This window comes from Sceloporus occidentalis, unplaced genomic scaffold (genome assembly GCF_023333645.1).
Source record: "Sceloporus occidentalis isolate IW3139 unplaced genomic scaffold, rSceOcc1.0.p SCAF_5, whole genome shotgun sequence".
In the NCBI taxonomy this organism is placed as follows: domain Eukaryota; kingdom Metazoa; phylum Chordata; class Lepidosauria; order Squamata; family Phrynosomatidae; genus Sceloporus; species Sceloporus occidentalis.
This window is the reverse complement of record NW_028316985.1, coordinates 133,501,663-133,523,077: the sequence shown is the minus strand read 5'-3', so window position 1 is coordinate 133,523,077 and position 21,415 is coordinate 133,501,663. Positions and strand designations below refer to the sequence as shown.

Below are 21,415 nucleotides of genomic sequence, written 5' to 3'. Positions count from 1 at the left end.
GGCAATATCTAGTGAGAAAGGTATGACAGAGAATGTAAGTAAGCAATATTCATCAGTGGTTCAAGTATGAATGCACATCATCTTTTTGTATACAGAACTTTCTAGCTTAGCCCAGCTGGATGGTAGCTTGGCATGAGCAGCAGCAGAGTTTTATGAGTAACAAAAAATATTCATAGAAAAATATGGCAGTGTTTCTATTGTAAGGCTTTAGTCACCACTATATGATTCGGTCAGCACTATATGAGCCCTGTTAGTGTGACCAGTTTGTTTACCGAACATGAATGAGACAGATATAGGATTGTGATAGCATGTCCTGTCTCAAACCTATGTGCATTTTGCAGATTGACCAGTCTTTAACATATAAAAGAGTAGACAGCAGGGATGAAGATCATGTAGCTCTCAGAGGTTACTGGACTACAAGTTCATCAGCTTTAGCCAACACAGACAATATTAAAGGCTGAAGAAAGATGCAGCCCATGAACCTCTGGAGAGCTACTAATTCACTACTCTGTTGTAGAAGTAGTTTCTAACTCTGCAGAAAGTATGGTCTGATAACACAGAGAAGCCTATATATGTACATTCTATTCTAGTAGTCTATTGCCTATTGCCAGTTTGTAGACTGAGTGCATGATTTACCAGCTTGATTCCTTCCCCACTTTTCAAAATATGCTATATGAATAGCAATTTAATTTCTTCAGATATAGTTGCTGAAGTAAAAGAGTTTGGATGCTCATGTGACAGGTAGGAACTAAAGAAACTACAATTTATTCTGGTACCTGAGATAAAGGCTAAGCCATAGAGCCTCAGGCATAGGAGCCAGCATTGTGCAGTGGTTCAAGCATTGGACAATGACACTGGAGAACAGGATCTGAATCCCTGTTCAGCCATGGAAGCCTACTGGGTGATCTTGCACAACTCACACACTCTCAGCCTCAGAGGAAGCCAAAGGCAAAACCCTCTGAACAAAAGTTGCCAAGAAAACGCCATGATATATTCACCTCAGGGTCATCATAAGCTGGAAACAACAAGGCACATAATATTTTAGAAGTGGTATTATTTACCGTTTGCACAGGATGTGGTAGGAATTCAGGGTTTCATACAGAAGAAAGTTATGGTTTATAATTATCCTTTTTTAAAAATGGAGGAAGAGGGAAAATGGAATTCACAAATTTGTTCAGAGTAGTTGGAGTTCAGTTCCATGTAGTAACAGTTAAATCCAGTTTTTGCAGTGATGAGTGTTGGTCCTTCTAATTTTCATGCCAGTGTTCACCCATCTGCTGCCTCATACTGAGTAGAATCACTGGCCCATCTAGCTCAATGCTGTCTATGCTAATTGGTGGTGTCTTTTCTCAGACATACTTGGACATTCCAGAGCCTGAGACTTTCTGTATGTAAACTGTGTGCTTTACCACTGAGCTACAATAACTTGAAAGGTACTCAGTACAAGTAACATTATCTTTAATATGAATTTGAATGAATTATATGAATTTTCAGAGTAACAAGAGCATAGCAATTCTCCTGTTCATGAAACAGGATAAGCTTTCTATTTTGAAAGATTATTTCCATTTTAAAAATGCAAAAGTAACATGTTAGAAATGTCTTACAAATTAATGAGTAGTTACTTGTGTGTTATACATTGTTTTCCTAGCATAGTCTTGTCACACAAGTGTGTTCGCCTTTAAAAATATTTTTCCAAGCTCTGGCTGCAGCTCCTTCCCTACTATTCTTGGTTACTTTTCAGTCCAGTCTGGTCACTTGTTGTGTGCCTTCAAGTCGTTTCCAACTTATGTTGACCTATCATGGGGGTTTCTTGGTAAATTTGTTCAGTATATTGCTAAAACCAGACAGAGGCTACTGTTGGGGGCACATGCATTCCAATAGCCTGATTAATCTGGGTTTCACTTATAAGACTTAATTCTCCCCATGTTCTTAAAGAGTAAGAGAAATGTAATGAAAATTGAAAAGCAGATCTTACAGCATGCAGTCCTACACCAATCGTAGTAATGATTTTATGCAATATAAACATAGTTTCTGTGGTATTCAGTCCTCCTTTATGATATAAAATGTTCTCCAGAGACCACATTTTGAGAAGTGCTGTTTTCAGACTTCAAGTAACGACAATGAAACTAAGGCCTGTTCCCCATGGGCATAAAGTACATGCTGAGCACGTACTAGGGTTAGAAAGGGGCGTCTTTTCCGGACGCCCCTAACCCTAGTACGCGCTCGGCATGTACAAAATGGCGGCGCCCATTCTACACGGGTGCTGCCATCTTGATGTAGTAGACGCCTAGCGACTGCATGTCGCACGGCACAAATGACATCACGAGTGTGCCATTGGAGCCTTGTGACATCATTAGCGCACTGCAAAAAAAGCCCCTTTTGGGGCTTCTTTTTGTGGCGCAGAGGAGTCACACGGTTTGGCCGCTGGGGCTCCTCCGTGCCGCAAATGAAGGGGCTGGCAGAGCGCCGTTTTTGGGAGCTCTGTAACACACCAAAGATAAGTTATAAGTGTTGGTTTTCATTTTTAGCCATTTTCCTCATGTTTCCTTCTTACTTTAAAGTAGACCCAGAAATTCACTACATGTAGCTGGAAAAGATGCAACAAAACAAGCTTCTATATTGAGTAAAGGCGGTCTAAGAAACCAATTTAAATAACATCCTAAATCCACAAAATAGTGATACATTTGTTAGACCAACCAAAATACAGTACAGGAAATACATAGTAAAAAAGGTATTCAACGCTCCATGTTTTTTTTTTTTTTTTTATCATGCAAAGGTGTTAGAAATCAAACAGGAGAAAGAAAGAAAATGATGATCTTGGAATCCTAGACCTACATTTTGACAAGTTGTTATACTTGTTCTCAGTTAAGATGGTATGTAGGGATATACATGTAGGCAGAGGTCATTTCTCCTCTTTCGCCACGGGGATGTGGGAGACAGTGTCATAAAGTCCAGGAAATAAAATTTAAACTCCATTAGCAACACAAAAAAACCCCTCCTTTGAGATTCAGGAGTTTAAATTATATTTCTAGGACTTTATGACTCTTTGTCGCTGTTTTGTGGATTTTGGGTGTTACTGTACTTGGTTGTATGGCCAGCATAGCTGTTCCTGGATATATTTTCTAAGAAATCAAAATATTGAATTTAGGGTGTATTTGGGCATATTTAAAGAACATATTTATTACTCTTATCATGCCACCCCTGCTGCCCTGGGGTGGTATGATAGACTATAAGACCTGACACCAGTTTAAAAGCTGTTAAAACTGTCAATGTCAGTTTTATAGAAAATTAGTGCCTATTTGTATATGTAACTGACTAATCTATTTACATATGAAATACTGGTCAGATTGTGTTCACCAGTGCTATACTTTTTGACTGCATAAAGTTCCTCCAGTTTACAGAAAGAATATTTTATTCCTGGACTGCTGTGTGAGAAAATGGCTTGTATTCCAGTTATGTTCCTCCAATTTAATGTGAGCAGATGTGTGAGAGCTGCTGTGTAACATGTGCAATCTCTTGGCATTCTGCAAGTGTTTGCATAGCAGCAGTAACAACTATTTTTCTTCCATTCACAGTTCTTTGGATACAGTCATACAATGGAACAGCACTGTAGTTCATTCCCTTGTAGCAAGAAAGGACCACTCTCTAACTGACCTCCTCATTATCCAGATTACACAAATGAATGGGTGCAGCACTTATTGTAAAGTGCATGAAGAACAATAGCTGCAGATATTTTAAGAATTTGGTACAAGAAAGAAAAGAGATTTCTACTAGATTATTTTATCTAAAGATCAGAATTTAAGCCATTAACTCATGGCCAGGCCCCTTTTTATACGATACTTTGTCTTGCATTTTTGTTCCTAGCGTTATTATCAATAGCTGAGACTTGTTCACACTTTAGTTTGCATAATTACTGTATTCATCTCTCCTTTATTCCTTGTGATTTGTTTTCGGATACAGATTTATTGGTTCAAAGATGGGAAGCAAATCTCTAAAAGGAGTGAACACTATAGGATGCAAAGAGAACCTGATGGGACCTGCTCTCTCCACACTACAGCCTCCACCCTGGATGATGATGGGAATTATACTATCATGGCTGCCAACCCACAGGTAAACCAAGTCTTGTCTCCAGCATAAACATGCTCTTGGGCACAGATCTTTGTAAACAAATCTGACTCTGGGGCAATATAATGGAAGAATGATGTCATTTTGGAGCAAATAATGCTTAAGGCTTCTGTGTTGGTTTCACACCAGTTGGGTGGGACCACTACATGTTGCCAAGCTGGGAATTAATTGCCATTGGGGAATAATTTTTTTTTTAAAACAAGATTTCACTGTGATCTATTTTTGAGCAACTGCTGTTATACTGTCTTCTTAGGCTGATGATTGCATACTGAATAAAAAACAACAGTCACAGATAGCCACAAAGGTATTCTTGCTGCTTCAGGGGTAAAAACCAACTCCACAGTTGTGCAATACTATTACTAAGACCAACCAAATGCTACAAATTATGCAAGCTTTCAATTTCTCTGGAAATCATAATGATACTAAATGGTACGCAAGAAAATGAAGGGTTCAGAAAAGAACAGAAAATTCCAAAAGTTAGGCCAGATTTTATGGCTGTGACATCTACAATTGGACTCAGTAATACTGAAATACATCCTGGTTTGAGTGGACACTGCTTTCTTGTACAAATATTACTGCTGAATCTCTTTGAGTTGTAATGTGGGTTCTCACAAGAAGTGGAGGAACTATGTTGATTTTCCACTCTCCCCAGCTGTGGCATGGGGAGTATTCACATCCAGTGTGGTGATGATGAGAAATGATACATGTTTTACTACTTAGTGTGGAGTGGGGAATGAAGAACTCCACAGAGGTAACAGAAGAAGCCTTTCTGCTTTGTCACACATTGGCCTGTATCCTTTTTTTAGTCCTGATAAGAGAAGAGCCACTTAATCAGTTAGATTTACTTACCAATTCAACAATTGGTTCATTGTGTGCACTCTGGTTGAAAATAACCAACAGGATTCCTGCCATAGTATTCTACATCACTATGCCTTTGTACGGTGGTTAAAGTCAATACTGCAGTTTATTTTTGGTTACCATTCTTAACATAGGTCATCCTGATTAAACCTCAAATCAGCCTATGTGTAATGAAGTGACGAATAGATATTGGATTAATATTTAAAGCCATCTACATGCAATTTGTTCAGAACTCTAGCAACAGAGATCTGTCCTTCCCCCAACAGCATTTAGCTGAGGAGGTGAAAAGAGAGTTCTGAGAATTGAAAGGGGCTGGAAGATAGAGAGAAAGAGGGATGGCAGAATGAGAGAGAGGAGGTAATCTCCCCCATTGCTGACATGGAGCTTTGAACTGGAATCTTCTTAAGAAATGCATCCCTCAGCCCCCAAAAGTTTCCCAACACAGAGCTTAGAAAAGTTACTTTTTAGATTACAACCTTCAGAATCCCCCAGTCAGCATGGCCATTTTAACATTTCTGAGAATTGTTCCAACTCTTTACTAGAAACAGGCTGAGGTTGTCTTTTCATTGGTACATTACATTGAGTTGGAAGGGGCTTCATAGGCCATCCTGTCCAAACCCCTGCTCAGTTCAGAATCTCCACCTAGACCATCCCCAGTAAATAGTGATTCAGCCTCTTACTGAAGGTGTCCAGGAGAAGGAGACCCAACCACCTCTCCTGACAGTTGGTTCCATTTCTGAACCCCTCTCACTATCAATAAGTTCCTTCTAATGTTCAATTGAAATATACCCTCTTTTAATTTAAAACCATAAAGCCTAGTTCTGATCTCTGAGGCAGTAGAGAACAAGCCAGCAGAGAACTCCCTGTAAGGTATTTAAAAAGTACGATGATGTCATCCATCAGTTTTCTCTTCTCCAAGCTGCACGTGCCCAGCTCCTTCAACCACCTCTCATATGTTTTCTTCTTCATGTCTCTTATCCTTGTTGCTGTTCTCTGAACCTGCTCCAACGTGTCTGTATCCTGCATAAAGTGAGGCATCCAAAACTGAAGACAGTACTCCAGATGAGGCCTGACCAGTGCAGAATATGATGGGACTACTACTTCCCTTGACTTGGAAACTAGTTCAGGCTAAGATAGCACTTAGCTTCTTTGCTGCAGCATCACACTGCTAGCTCATGTTCAATTTATGAGCAACAATAATCCCAAGGCCCTTTTTACATGGAGCACTTCTGAACCAAGAATACCCAGTCCTATAACTGTTTATTTGGTTTTTGTGGCCTAAATGTAGATTTTTTTCATTTGTCTTTGCTGAATTTCATTCTAATAATTTTATAATTTTAAAATTAATTTCAGCCCAGTTTATCAAGTTTCTCTTCTTATCTTCCAGTGTCTTAACTTCTCTTCCCAGTTTTTTATCATTTCCAAATTTGATAGGAATTCCCTCTACCCCATCGTCTAAAATAAATACTTGATACAAATATTGGAGAGTGTCAGCCCCAGGACTGACCTCTACAGCACTCCACTTGAGACCTTCTTCCAATATGAAGCACAGCACTTTATTACAACTATTAAGAATGAATTTAATTTAAACCAATGGTAATCTGGTCCTATCCATGCTTACCTAGAAATCTGAGTGCAAATTGCTAAGTACAAGAGACTAAGGGATTGCAGCCCAAGTATCTTTTACCAGCCCATCACTTTTCACTCATCCATTCCTGCAGCCTAGGAGGATAAACACACACACACACACACACACACACACACACACACACACACACACTCAAATCTGATGAATGAAAGATGGTGGTGTGTAGCACCAAAGATCTTGCCAAACCCAAAACTGCAAATAAGGTTATGTTTAGAAATAATGAGCTCTATTGCTAAGGCACGGCTTATCCTCCCTAAGAGTGTTGTGGTCTGTTATGAATGTTGCTAGGCTACTCAACCATAATGATTCAATTTCTGCAAAGCTCTAGAGCTCTTAGTGCCTTTTACTGAAAGATGCAGAAAACATAGAGAGTCTGACTTGAAATCAGAAATAATAGTGAAGCGATGAGATATAAATGTTGTTTCTGCATAAAATTAATCACACGGACACAGAAAACTGCCCATATAGATTGCACAGTATTATTTCCTAAACTGTGTCAGGGCACTCCTCTGCTGCAAGAAACAGTGTCAGAATTCAGCTGTGTTTCTCCATTTTATGAGCAACTTGTGTGTAACCACTACCACCTTCTTCTCTGCCCTCATTACAAAGAGGTTCAGAAACTTTTGTTTTTAGTTTTAAACTAGCCAGAGTATCTTGTTTCAGAAAAACTTTGATTACTTTAATTTACAGTTGGTGAACATGCCAGGATATTAAACTGTGTTTTGATGCTGCTGCTTCTATAATTAAATTACACATGATGAGTTCAAATAAGTCCAGATCAAGTAATGGTTTGTGATCCTGGCTTATTTCCTAACAAGGATCGGCAACTTTTACTAGGCTAAGGACTTAATTTGATTTAAGGTACATTCAAAGGAGCCACAGTCCACTGGTGGACAGGAACAAAGACAAAAGGGCAGGGCAAAAATGCTAGCATATCCTGCTAAGTCTATGTAGGATTGCAGGGCTTGGAGCAAAGGAAGCTTCCATATACAGAGTCAGATGGTTGGTCCATATTTTGGGCAATATTTTTTTCCAGCCTTATCTGGAGATATTTGAAGAGAGATTGAAGATGGGACCTTCTACGTGCACAGCATGTGCTCTATGAGCCTTAATCACCAATCATTCCTTTAAGCAGTGACTGAAAGTAATGCTCTTTTAAAATTAAAATTAAAAACATTCTGCTTTAATTCTTCTTTGGCTATGGGACAAATGATGCATGATTTATGTATTTCTTTTGGAAAATAACCAAAGAACCCTCTGGATGTGAATCTAGGAGTTTATTTTATTATGCAACAAAGAAGAGCATTTACGTGGTTCAGCCAGTCATTTATATTCTCTCGTCACTGTATCAATTCCAAATAAACACAATTATGTCTCCTGGCATTAACGTTCCACTGTGCATTTAACAGTATATTAGACACTAATGGCCACATTGGATTAATGCATAAGCTATTCACACTGGAAGATGTAGATTCCAACTGTGTTATATCATCATCAAATGGAAATACGGATGCTTTTTAATTTTAACACTAATCGAAGTATGTTGATAGCCCTCAGAGCTAATACAGATGTGCACTGCCTTGACCTATGACTACAAGACCTATGACTTTCAGTGAAGATTTAAGTAAACTGATAATGAGCTGACCAAATTAGTATTTTAGAAACAAGTCATAGAAGGGAAACTTTCAAAGTGTATATAGATGCATATTTTTAAACTTTGCTAATTGTGTACATTTTCTTATTAATTCCGCTGTGAATTGCATGAAAATCCTGTTTTGGAGGTGGATACATTACACAAAATGGGCATGGGAAACTATGTTTTAGTCAATGTTGTACATAATATTAACTGTAATTCCACCATCCAGTGGCTTGGCATGGTACTGTTTCTACATCTGACTGGTGTAATACCTATACCCATGTGCCTGTGTTTGACTCCAAGCTTCAGTCCAGACTGTGATGTATCCCCTCTTGTGGTGGAGAGGTGCTGTGGTCTCTACAGTTGATAACATGGGTTTACGCTATTGGGGCACTTGCTAAGTCCATGCCCAGGCAGGATGGTCTCAGACTGCCAGTAACTCTTCCATGCTTTCAGTGTCTACCTTCCCTCAGCTTCAGCAAGCAATAGTGGCAGCAAGGGGAAGGAGCATAAACAGCTGAACAGCATGTATTTACCCTGTAGATAATGGAGCTTAGATTCAGGAATGTGTGTCAGTATATGAAGGAGGGATCCCATTCTGACCTTCTTGCCCAAGGAACTTTTTTATTTCTTTCATTTAATTTCATTACCATCTTGCCTAACTTTGGAAATGTCCTTTGTGGCTGCTGTACACCAAGGAAGGGCATATAATGGACTTCTGGTTCTGTTACCCCTTCCAATGTGGACCATTTGTGCAGCCCCTCCAGGGTTCCAGGGGGGAAAATTGATCCCCAAAATAACTACTGTTGTAAACCCTTGTTATCTAACCTATGTTCTGTTTGCATACTCATTGAATAGGCATCCCACTGCCTTTCTGTTGAGTCTCTCTGTTCTTTGGGATCTCTTCTGGCCATCTCTCCCCACCCCCACCCCACCCCCAGTCAAACTGTGGGTCTTGTAGAAAATGTAGTTAAAATGTCATGGATATGGATGTAATTGTAATAAGCACTATTTGTGGCTATTCTGTTTTTACAGACATGTAACCGCCAAACATTAACCACGGAGAGTCTGTTTTGTGTGGCAGCTTTTTAAAATATATAATTTCTTAATTTGTGTCTCTCCTCTTGATTCATAGGGCCGAGTAAGCTGTACAGGAAGGCTGATGGTTCAGGCTGTCAACCAGAGAGGACGCAGTCCACGAACACCGCCTAGCCAGCCTCATGTCAGAAGGTACCCTCTTCATAAGCAACTACATTATTTCTCAAGATGTCAAGATATGTTTGTGGCTTCATTACTGGCAGAAAAAAAACTTTCCACTTATTTACCCATAATCCTTGTTTCGATTGCCAAAGTTATTAACAAAGCAAGTAGTTCTTCATGGAAGGTTTTGTGTTTATCTTAATCCTTCTTGCATATTTATGTAGGGCCTACAAGTTGATCTCATTGAAGACTGTGAGGGAAATTCAATGCTCGAAGAGTATTGCCTGAAAACTCTTGTTGAAACTAAGAGTATCTATTTACTTCTACAAATAAGTGTATTTTTTCAGCTTTTACAATATTTATGGTCTTTGTTTGTTTGTTTGATTCCTGTTGTACTCAGTGACCTTCAGATAGCTTACAATAACAAGCTTAAAACAGAAAAAGTAGAATAAAGTGGGGTTGTGGAAGAACATAAAAACAGGAGATAAAATAATAAATTGATAAGCTTTTCAAAATTAAAACCTAAGGACAAAAAATAACTAAAAGAATATCTAACATTATTAGAAGCTATTTAAGATATGAGAGGACAGGTTGCTATGACATTTTGGGTCCCCCTCTGTATAGCCACAAAAACTGAGGACACTCACAGAAGTGCATTGAAAATACAGTATATTTCAGTTGACAGGAAATATTGTGTGGAATAGAGCAGTCTTTAGATAATGAGGTCCACCAGCATTTTTGTAAAGATTAAAAGTCCTATAAAATTAGCTAAAAATTGTTGGGTCTGTTTTTTGAGTGCATCTACACTGTAGAAATAATGCAGTTTGACACAAGTTTAACTGCTATGGCTCCATCCTACAGAATCCTAGGATCTGTAGTTTTGTGAGGCACCAGCACTCTTTGGCAGAGAAGGCTAAAGAGTTTGTAGAACTACAAATCTTGGGATTCTATAGGATGGAGCCATAGCATTTAAAGTGTTATCATAACATTATTTAGGCAGTGTAGATGCACAAATAATGAATTGTAGGAGTTGCTTCAGGCTTTATTCAGCTGTACAGATTGGAAGAGTTGTTTTTGGAAATACTGCTTCCTGAAACACCAGCCAGCAGACCATTGTCCATGCTGCCTGGAGTATTCCATTGGCTGTCATTCTTCAAAAGAACATAGCCAAGCACTGTACAACAGATGTAAGCGCTTTGCATATGCTCACTGTACTAAATATAGAAACTATGCATGGGGAGTGGGGGTTGCACGTCCCTAGACACTTTGCATAGTTAACATGGCAAATATTAATAAAATTCAGTTGCTGCATAAAGTACAAAATATCCTTAAGTAATCTTGTCCTGCAGTTAGTGAATACATTTTGGTGTATCTGTCTTCCCACCTACATGTGGTCAGAGTAAAGGAAATTCAACTCAATGTGAGGAAAAAACATGGGTAGATCTGCCTTTTGTGGACAGCAGAACTACTTTCACGGAATGCATTTCTTCCCACACCACAGCTCACTCCATGTATCATGGTCCCTAATCCAGCATGTTCAGCAAGGTAAAATTTTTGCTGTTGTGTAAAGATAGGACAAGAAAGTCTGCATCCACCACCTTAATTGCACATGCTTCAGTCTGAATCCAACCCATGTTCTGGGAATTCATTATAGGGCTTTTTTTATGGTTTCCATTAAAAGCTTTTCCACAGTCTCTCTGCTGTAGAAAGAAAAGAACAAAAAAAAAAGCAATGTAAGAACATAAAAGTGGCATGTCAGTGTATGAGTACATGCTGACATGTTTTCAGACATCACAAAAATGAAAAATGGAAGTGGTTGTGATAGACAAAGGGAAAGTGGAAAAATGGAGAAGGATGACCTGACCATGATCCATCCCAAGCGAAGCATTTTTGAGTTCCATCCATTTTCATTGAAAGCACTCAGGATTTGCTTACCGTATATACTTGACTATAAGTCGAGAAATTTATACCCCAAAATGGACTCCAAAATCAAGGATCGACTTATGGAAGGGTCAATAGGTTTCTACTGCTGATTAGGTTAATAAAAAAAGTGCCCATAAACAGCTCCCCGTTTGAGTCCCGGTGCCGGCAGCCTCTCCTCTCTCAGAGAGAGAGTGAGAGAGAGAGAGAGAGGGAGAACTCCTTTAGCCTTCCCTCACAGCTGGAGCTAAAAGGAGCTACTGAGGGAAGGGAGAGGGATGCAGAGAGAGGGAGCATGCCCAGGCTTGGACCCCGTTTTGCAAGCCATGGGTCTGGAAATGCTGGGCTTAAAAGCAGGGAGAAAGCAAGGCTGGTTGATGTCCTCCTTTTTTTTATTTTGCTAGGCATGGGTCTGGAAAGACTGGGTTTAAAAGCAAGGCTGGTTGATGTCCTCCTTTTTTTTAATTTTGCTAGGCATGGGTCTGGAAATGCTGGGTTTAAAAGCAAGGCTGGTTGATGTCCTCCCTTTTTTTTATTTTGCTAGACATGGTCTGGAAATGTTGGGCTTAAAGGCAGGGAGAAATCAAGACTGGTGTCCTTTTTTTGCAAGCCGTGAGTCTGGAAATGCTGGGCTTAAAGGCAGAGAGAAAACAAGGCTGGTGCCCCCTTTTTGTTTTGCAAGCTGTGAGCCTGGAAATGCTGATGCAAAGAGGTGTGTGTGTATGCACCCAGATTTGTTTCCCCATGCTGATACTGTGACCCTTATGAGAGGTTCAATGAGGGAGATGTAGAGAGGGAAGTGGTGCTTTGTTTCCCCCTTTAGATCTTTTGTAACATGGCCTCGACTTATGCACGGGTCATATCAAAATCCATGATTTTGGCCTCAAAAACTGCCCTCGACTTATACATGAGTATATATGGTAAATTTTTCCCACTGAAACCAATTGGACTTGATAAATTTGGCTGGGTGGTGCCCAGTGTATGGGGGTGAGGTTTACAGCTGTGTGACACATTTTTGGGCTAGAGAAAGATTCATTTAGGTAGACCATTCCACTGCCTTTCTGATTTTCTTCTAGGGTACATGTGTGCTTGTACATGTGAGAAACATATTCGAAATTAATTGGAACATGATGGTGTTGCTAACATCTGGCACTTCGTATATTTTCAAGTTTCTGTCAGCACTCAGTTTTGAATGTGTGTATAATAGAGCAAATCTTATGTGGCTCATAAACAAAGAGCTTCAATTTAAATTTATGTTCTTCTAGCTGTGTAGAAATTGCCTTATGCTTCCTCACATCTTACTTATTTTATACAGCAGTATTGTAATTGAGCCCTTCTCCCCCATACCATATTCTCCTTAACGCCAAGATTTTGCTTAGGGTATATGAATACATCTCATCATTTTAGGCCAATTTAAATTCTAGTTTGAAATTAATATACATGCAGGAGATGTAGGTGTTTGGAGGTGTAGAAGAAAAACATTGTGCAGGATCCATTCTTGTGCAGAATGATCTTGGTTATAGTACAGTGCACCCTTACCTACGGATCCATTCTGGACTCCCACACCTAAAGCAAATTCCGCCTATGCTCAAGCCCTATTTAAATGAATGGGGCTCATGCATGTGGTGGCGCAGCGGTGCACATGCGCCATGGGCGCACACCCCATTGTTCCCTAGGGATGCGCCACCCCTTGTCCCCGCATGGCTTTCAGCACTCCCATGTATGACACAGCACTCCCATGTATGACACAGGCGCACTGTATATTGGTTGATTGCAGACCTTGGAATTCTGATTCAGAATGGAGACTTTGGCTATAACGTCAGTAATGAAGTTGATAATATTTCCCATCTTGATGTCTAGCACTACTGCTCATGCTTTTTATTTAGATAGGGTTGGACAACTGTGGAAGGCTAGGAGGCCACACTAGCCATCCCCACAAGACCTTGGAGGATTATACAAAAATATACACATATTGCCCCCAGATGCCTCTTGAACTTTCTCTGAGCGTGTGAGGGCCGTTTCACCATGTTTTAATAATAATAATATAGTTTATTTATACCTCCCGCCTCTCCCACGGATCGACCTACAAAAGGCCTTCCTGGGCCATTTTAAGTCCAGAAAAGTCCTTTTTTAACAACAGGAAGCAAGCAGAAGTCACCAAGGAGCCCTGGTGGCACAGTGGTTAAATGCCAGTACTACAACCACAAAGTTGTGAGTTCAATCCCAGGGGCTCCAAGATTGACTCAGCCTTCCATCCTTTCGTAGGTCAGTAACATGAGTACACAGCTTGTTTGGGGCAATTAACTTACAGATTGTAAACCTCTTAGAGAGTGCTGAGTTAACTGATAAGCAGTATAGAAATATACATGCTATTGCTACTGCTATTCCTATTCATTTCCCATTTCAAAAAAAGACTTCTCTGAGCTGAAATTGGCCCTGAAAGCCCAAAATCATGGCAAAAATGCTTCCACACACATAGGGAGCATTTGAAATTTTTTTAAAAAAAGCTTGATTTAGATTTTGAACATGGAAGTAACCAGGTTTTTGAAGACTAACGATCAACTCCAAAATTTGGTTGGTGCCGTCCCTTTAGGTCCTCCTTTCCTATTGGGTAGTTAAGTGTCCTGTTTCACCAAGAAAGTGCTTTTAAAATGGTGCTAGCATTGTTGACTTGCCTAAAAGGGCAATACAATACAATACAAGCAACATCTTGGACTGCCTGAAGGAAGAGGCCCCTCCCTCCTCAACTGTCATCTCGGCCTCAGAGGGAGCCATCAGGCAGACCCAGCAACATCAGGGACTGCCTGAAGGAAGAGGCCCCTCCCTCCTCAACTGTCATCTCGGCCTCAGAGGGAGCGATCAGGCAGACCCAGCAACATCAGGGACTGCCTGAAGGAAGAGGCCCCTCCCTCCTCAACTGTCATCTCGGCCTCAGAGGGAGCCATCAGGCAGACCCAGCAACATCAGGGACTGCCTGAAGGAAGAGGCTCCTCCCTCCTCAACTGTCATCTCGGCCTCAGAGGGAGCCATCAGGCAGACCCAGCAACATCGGGGACTGCCTGAAGGACGAGACTTCTCCCTCCTTTAACTGTATTTTGTATTTTATTACGATTTTACTGTACACCGCTATGATCATCGCGGAATAGCGGTCTATAAATAAAACATATTATTATTATTATTATTATTACTTTGTAGGAACTGTGTTAGCACATTACAAGAAAGAGGTTTTGTTTGGAAACCGAACTTCAATGAGCAGAATGGAATTTTCATTTAGAAGCTTCTATTGGTTCCAGGCATACTCATGGGAAACCAGGGTTCAAGACTCTGCTCAGTCATGGAGATTCACTGGGTGACCTTAGGCAAGTCATTTTCTCATAGCCTCAGAGGGAGGCAAAGGCAACCCACCCACCCACCCCACCCCCGAACAGATCTTGCCAAGAAACTCCAGTGATATGGTTGTCTTAGGGTTACCATAAGTCAGAAACAACATGAAGGCACACAACGACAACAAATTCTCATGGAAGTTTTCCCTCCACCACTGCCACCAATACTGTTTTTTTTTTAATTGTTTGGAAGAAAAAGAGATTTTTTTTTTACTCTTACTAGTCTTCTAATTTACTAATTCAAGTGCTGGTTACACCTTGGTTGAGATTGTACATTGGGGCTGTATAATGTAAATCACCATATGTGGAATTACATGCTCCTTGTGTTGTGCAACCCTTGTGCTGAAAGACAGTGTTGCACAGCCAGCTGCACAACCAAAGGAGTAATAGCACTGATATCAGCAGGATCAAGCAAATATGCATCAGGTGAGGATGCATATTCACATGCTTCAAGGTACTTCATGAGCAACTCCTCTTCTTTGACCTTGAGCAGAATAGAATACACACAGGGCTCACTGGATAAAAATGTCCTACTGCTTCCCTAATAGAAATGTTTGTTGTTGTACACTCTAAGTCCACTTTGACTTACAGAAATCCTATCTTAGGCATTTCTTGGTAAGATTTATTCAGAGGCATATACTATTACCTTACTCTGAGAGAGTGTCCCAAGATTACCAGTTGGGTTTCCATGGCTGAGCAGGGATTTGAACCCTGATGTTCCAAAGTCCAGTGCTCAAACCATTATACTATGCTGGCTCATGTAGACAAATGTATGCATGCATTAAGTACACCAACAAGATCACTTGCTTCTCGAAGTCATAAGGCTACATTCTTACTCTTAAGTCAAGTGTGACTCCAACCTCTTTCTTCTGATCCCCCAAATAATGTGTACCCTCACCTCAACATTCCCTCGCCCCCAATGCACATGGAATGGCATGGAAATAAGCCCCTCTTCTCCTTACCCCTCTCCCTTAATCCCAGAAAAAGAAGGAATGCCTCCACTTTTAGGAGCTGACTGTCCTGTAAAGATCTGTCCACTTCCTACTGCCAGGCTCTGTGGATCTTCAGAGCCTATTATGTTATAGAAGCACAGTTGCCTAGTCAAACCACCTATATTGCTGCAACACAGTTGATTTCAGTAGTTGGCCCTGCCCTGGCAACAGTGCCTGCTTGGAAAAGCCCTCAAAGGCAGGACTTTCAGTAAGCAGCCCGATCTTTACTAACAGTGGAAGCTTTTCTTCTTTCCCTGAGGCAGACAGGCAAAGGAGGGGAAAAGAGAGCATGGTGTTGGGGAATTGTACTGTGGGAGCATAGACGCCCAAGGTCTTCTAGAGGTTATTAGTTTCCTAACCCATTAAATGCCTACTCCTGTCTAGGCCAGTCATATAAGCGTTGGCAAGTACTGTAAGCCAGATAGACTGAATGAGGGTTGAATAGCTGCAGAGTCTCAGTCTGTGATGTTGTGCTGACTTTATGAGCTTATCCTAGATAACACTGGTATGCAACGATAGATCTACACAATTAAGTTGGGAACAACCTGACAGATTTATTATATACTGTCTGGCAATTTTGTGTAGAGCTGTGGCATGGCAGAACTTTTAACATTGCTTTCAGAGCAATCCTCGAAATATCTACTCAAAAGTTTCATTGCATTTAAACAGGGCTTATTTACTTGGTATGTTTTCTACAGACCTCGCTCTCGATCAAGGGATAGTGGAGATGAAAATGAACCAATCCAGGAACGCTTCTTCCGACCTCATTTCCTGCAGGCCCCAGGGGACCTGATAGTACAAGAAGGAAAACTTTGCCGAATGGACTGCAAGGTACATGTTTTATCTTTTAAAATTATTAATTCAATCTTGATAGCCCAGTGAATGTTATAATTGTGTTATACTTTCCTTTTTGTTATATGGGGAAGATGTTGGATAGTAGGGGATTTGGTCTAACAGCAAACTAATTCACATTTCACTGTTCTGCTTTAAATTTGTCACACAATTGCTTATGGCAAATTGAATTCTTTAAAACCTGTGTTGCAAATTGATTATTGAATTAATTGCTGATCAAATTATGTATAGGCTGAGTTTCAGTGTACTATTTTAAAGCCAACTATTGAACCATGATTAATATATAGATGCATGTTATTTCATTAGAAATAACTTTGTAAAAGTTAGCAATGATTGCAGTTTTGGAAATACTGTTCATTGACAAAACACATGCTCCCTCTAGTGGTTTTAAAGTAATGAATTTCCTGAAACAATGCCCAAGATGTCAAAGCACTTTTTAAAGTTCTGTCACTATTTTTTACAAATGGAACTGGATACGTGGCAGTGTCCACAAAGAATAAGCCAATGGACAAAACTGAATTTGTTCCACATTCTTAAGTTAATTGCAGTCCTAGGAAAGGAATGGAACAGACTTACTTGCATCAACTTCAGGCCTGACCACTTGTTTCTCCTATCTGCTCTTTGCACAAAGTCTGGAGGGGAATAAACCATTATTCAGCTTCACTTTTGATAGTTTCTGGTATAAACTAATGAACTTTAGTTTTTAAAACAAGACAGATTTAGACAGTTGTTTAGCAGCTGACTAGAGTTTGTTTTGAACCTGTATTCAACAGTGTGATTGTATTGGCACAAGGTTCATTGAACTAGGATATGCATTTATAGAAACCGTGCATTTGCCATTGAGGAACTGGTTATTCAAGAGATTGCTTGTACACATTACCTGTCAGTACCACTTGTGCAATAGAGAAGCACAACACTGCTACACTAGTGATACACTGGATATGGGTTCATGTGTCCTGGTTCAAACATTATAGGTATCAAGAAAAATGAGGCTGAATTACAGTTTATTCTTCCTTCCAACTACATAGGAGAAGAGTGGAAAAAACACTTGAGTTTGAGATTTTTGCTTAGGCTCACAAGGCTTTGAATATATACTAATAAATCATGGTTTAATGAACCAGACCAATATGTTAGAAATTTGTTATTGGACAATATTTATTCTGTTTATTTTCTACATTCAGCTTGATTTCAAACCATCTATAAGTCTTTGCAAACACTATATACCCGTACAATGTCACATCACTCTTTCAATTCAGAGGCGGGATACAGACGGGCAAAAAGGGGTGTATTCATGACGTCATGAAGGTAGAGCCTTCAGACGGGCCTTACCTGAATGCCGCCATGAACACGCCCCAAGCGGGAAGAAGCGGCATTAAAAAGGTGCTGCTTTTCTCCGCTTCTTTTCCGTTTGATGCGCAGCTGCGCAGCTCCGTCTGTAAGCTGCTGCACTGGTACGCCAGAATTGCTACGCTGCTAATTTAAGTTGCCCATTTAAAAGCTCCGTGTCTGCTGCGTCGCATAATGAGTCGGGGTCCTGGAACATGCGCAGTTTGCAGTCAGGCTTTAATTGCAGCGTCAGCTGCCATGCAGGTATGGAAGCTGCAGCACAGCTGCAGCGCATTTTAAGACTCCTAACCCTAACCCTAACCCTAGAGCAACATGTACGCATGCGCTGCTTGGAAAGTTTGGACTTTAAAGTGAGCCCCTACACACATTCCTGTGCCATTTTCACCTAACAATAAAAACCGCTAAAACTGTAAATATTTACATATGTACAAGGGAGGTGATGGGGGATGGCAGGGGGACAGCGGTGGCAGCGGCGACAGCTGTGGCTGTGCATTGCAGATTCAGCAAGAGCACGGGGACCAAAGGAGAGGAGGCATCCATGATGCTGGTGACACTGGCAAAGTGCAAGAGGACAAGGATGCCAACACCAGCTGATCACCAGCTGGCAGGAGACCACCATTGTTCTTGGGCAGAGCGGGGGGAAAAGTTTTAAAGGGGCTTGGGCACTTTAAATGTGCACATAGGCTTTCTGCCGCCGCTGCTTAGCGCTGCAGCTGCGCAGCTGCGCACCCGCCAGCCGGCAAAAGAAAAAAGAAGCCCCGTTTTTGGCCGCCCGTGAGGAAGCTGCCTCTCTCTTTGCAGCGTCCTCCGAGGCGGCGGTTTGGAAACTGCGGGTCAGAAACGGCCCCAGGTGAGGCGTCTTCACTGCCCCCCATGTGGAAGCCCCATCTCCTGAGCCACGCCCCCGGGGCGGGCGGTCTGGAGGCTCCGTATTTAGCAGAATACACCTCCAAGACGTCTTCCCCTGCCCGTTTGTATCCCGCCTTAAAAAATCATTATTGTCTTGTTCTGCTACATTTCACTAAACATATTTTTCTCTTGGGTGGTTGATGTCATTGAATGGTTGATGTCATCTTTTATATTACTCAACATGTCAAGTAAAACAGTCATTTTATGTCCATGAATTTAGCCTATTTACACTGCATTTAGGATAGATGAGTTCAAAACCAAAGGTAAATACATGGTATGACAGCTTCTTCTGATTTTTCCTTGTAAAATGCACAAGTTCTCCCCTTGCAAAGCTGACTTAGTGCAATGTTTGATGGTATTGTGTTGACAAAAGTATTAGATCATCCCGCTTGAGCTATACATATAGATGGAAACTACTTAACTGATATAGATAGTATGATATATTTGCACAAGGAGGGAGGAAAAAGAAATTATGGTATCAGTCTTTCATGATAATTTACAATGCAGTTGTATAGTGCTATATGTCAATGCTATTCAAAGTGGTGATGACAGTCTACAAGCCATCAATTGCTCTTTGGTGAAATTTTTTCAGGAAAGAAAGGAACAATTGTGGCCAAAGGGCACAAATATGGCATTACTCCCTAGCACACAGAAAAAGAAATTGCCATTCCCCTAGATCAGACAGCTTAAAAAGCACTGGTCTAAGATATAGTAGATACACACCTTTGTAAGAAAAAAAAATCAAGATCACATATTTCCAGATCTTTTCATCCCACTAGGGAAACATATACTATAGACCGTTCCCACTTTCTGAGAACTGCAGCATTGTGGGAAGGAGGCATTCTGTGGGGATGTTGGAGGTGGTCTGAAGGAGATTTGGATGCAGAAGTTCTACAGCTTTTTAGACCCCTGAACAGATTCATTTCCATGGGTTCAGTGGGAGAAAGAAACAAAAATCCAGCAAGGGGGGGACAATGAATGAAAACTGCCCAGCTAGTAGGAAACTTTACTTCTGACCTGAAAATATCAACCCAGCAGTCCTTTGGATATTTTGGACTCTCCAAAGTCATAGGTTTCTGAAATAAGGATTAGGGTAACTCTGACCATCTTGATTCCTTTTAACGTCTTTGACCTTCCATAGGTCAAAACTGAAATCAATTAAATTTAAAGACTGAGCTCTTGCATCAGATGTATGTGTGTCATGTAGCTACATCTCCTAATTCTAACCCCCCAAAACACCAATGAGCCCATACCCATTGCCATTTCCATGTTTTTAGAGAGAGAGGAGTGATTAGTAGGGATGCATCCAGCTATTTCCCTGTAACTGCAAGAGCTGCAACAGGCATCTGAAGGCATCTCCGAACTTCCTTGCAATGGCTCTGCCGATGATGTATTTGCAGCATGTTCAGCTACAGGAGAATAATTGGATACTTACTCCATCACTCCCCTGCTCTCTTACAGCTACACTGCTTACAAGGTAAGTTTGGAAGGGCGGTTGGTTGTTGAATGGTCAGAACAGAATCCCAACCTCTGCAGCTACCACAAAAGTACATTGCAATCATGTAAGTCCAACATGCCATTGTAATTCACTAACTAAGAAGATGCCAGCTGAAGAGTGTTCAAGCTCTTCATATAACAGAATTGTCAACTTTTGCAACTTTCCTGAGTGGTTAGTTAATGCTGCTAAAAGGACTCCCCGCCCATTGCCCCAAGCAGCAACTCTTACTAATAATGATACAATCTTTCAGCAAGCTGAGGTTGGTTCAAAGCATTCTGGATGCAAGTGATGAACTGTGCATAGCTAGAATGGAATTTGAACTTTACTGAACAATTTTTATTACATCCCTCCTTTAAAAGGAGGAATCCTTTTATCATGTTTGGCTTTATGCAGTTGCTGAGTGGAAAAAAGTAGTGAAAGTTAGTAATCAAGTACAAAACTATAAGGAGATGGCAGAAGGCCCAGGAGATCTTTTTGGTTTGTGTGCTGTGAAAATTATTGCTATGATGGGAATCAAAATAAAAAGTATGCCTCACCATTTTGAACCAAAGCTTGGGAAACTAAACATTTTTGGACTACAACTCTCAGAGTGTTCCAAAAAAGTAATTTTTCCAAACTCTGTTGTGACGTTTTCTCAAACATATCTGAAATAAATCAGTGAGGAACTTCTTGGATGCCTTTATGGAATTTTGATACAATGCCTGCATATTTTCTAGAATCTCTGTATGTCTAACTCACTGGCCTCTCTGCTGTGTCCTTTTTAAGGTCAGTGGCTTGCCAACCCCAGATATCAGCTGGCAACTCAATGGAAGTGTAATACGTTCAGATTCCTCCCACAAAATGCTTGTGCGTGAAAATGGTGTACACTCTCTGATAATAGAGCCAGTCACAGCAAGGGATGCTGGCATCTATACATGTGTGGCAACCAATCGAGCTGGTCAGAACACATTCAGCCTGGAACTGATTGTTGCAGGTAACTCCTCCATGGACGGCCCATGGTCACACAAGGGAGGATGTTTCAGATATTGCTGTTATTATTTTTACCTC

The 21,415-nt window shown here is 40.7% G+C and overlaps 1 protein-coding gene across 6 annotated transcripts in view; it reads left to right on the top strand.

Annotated features, from left to right (window-relative positions):
- The window catches only part of LOC149312848 (palladin-like), a 288,974-nt gene that overhangs the window by 260,655 nt on the left and 6,904 nt on the right, over window positions 1-21,415 (top strand). For all 6 annotated transcript variants that reach the window (XM_089525522.1, XM_089525520.1, XM_089525521.1 and 3 more), the window contains 4 exons: window positions 3,961-4,110; window positions 9,403-9,497; window positions 16,461-16,593; window positions 21,134-21,341. In XM_089525522.1, coding sequence (XP_089381648.1) covers window positions 3,961-4,110; window positions 9,403-9,497; window positions 16,461-16,593; window positions 21,134-21,341 — 586 coding nt within the window. The remainder of the gene's footprint in view (window positions 1-3,960; window positions 4,111-9,402; window positions 9,498-16,460; window positions 16,594-21,133; window positions 21,342-21,415) is intronic.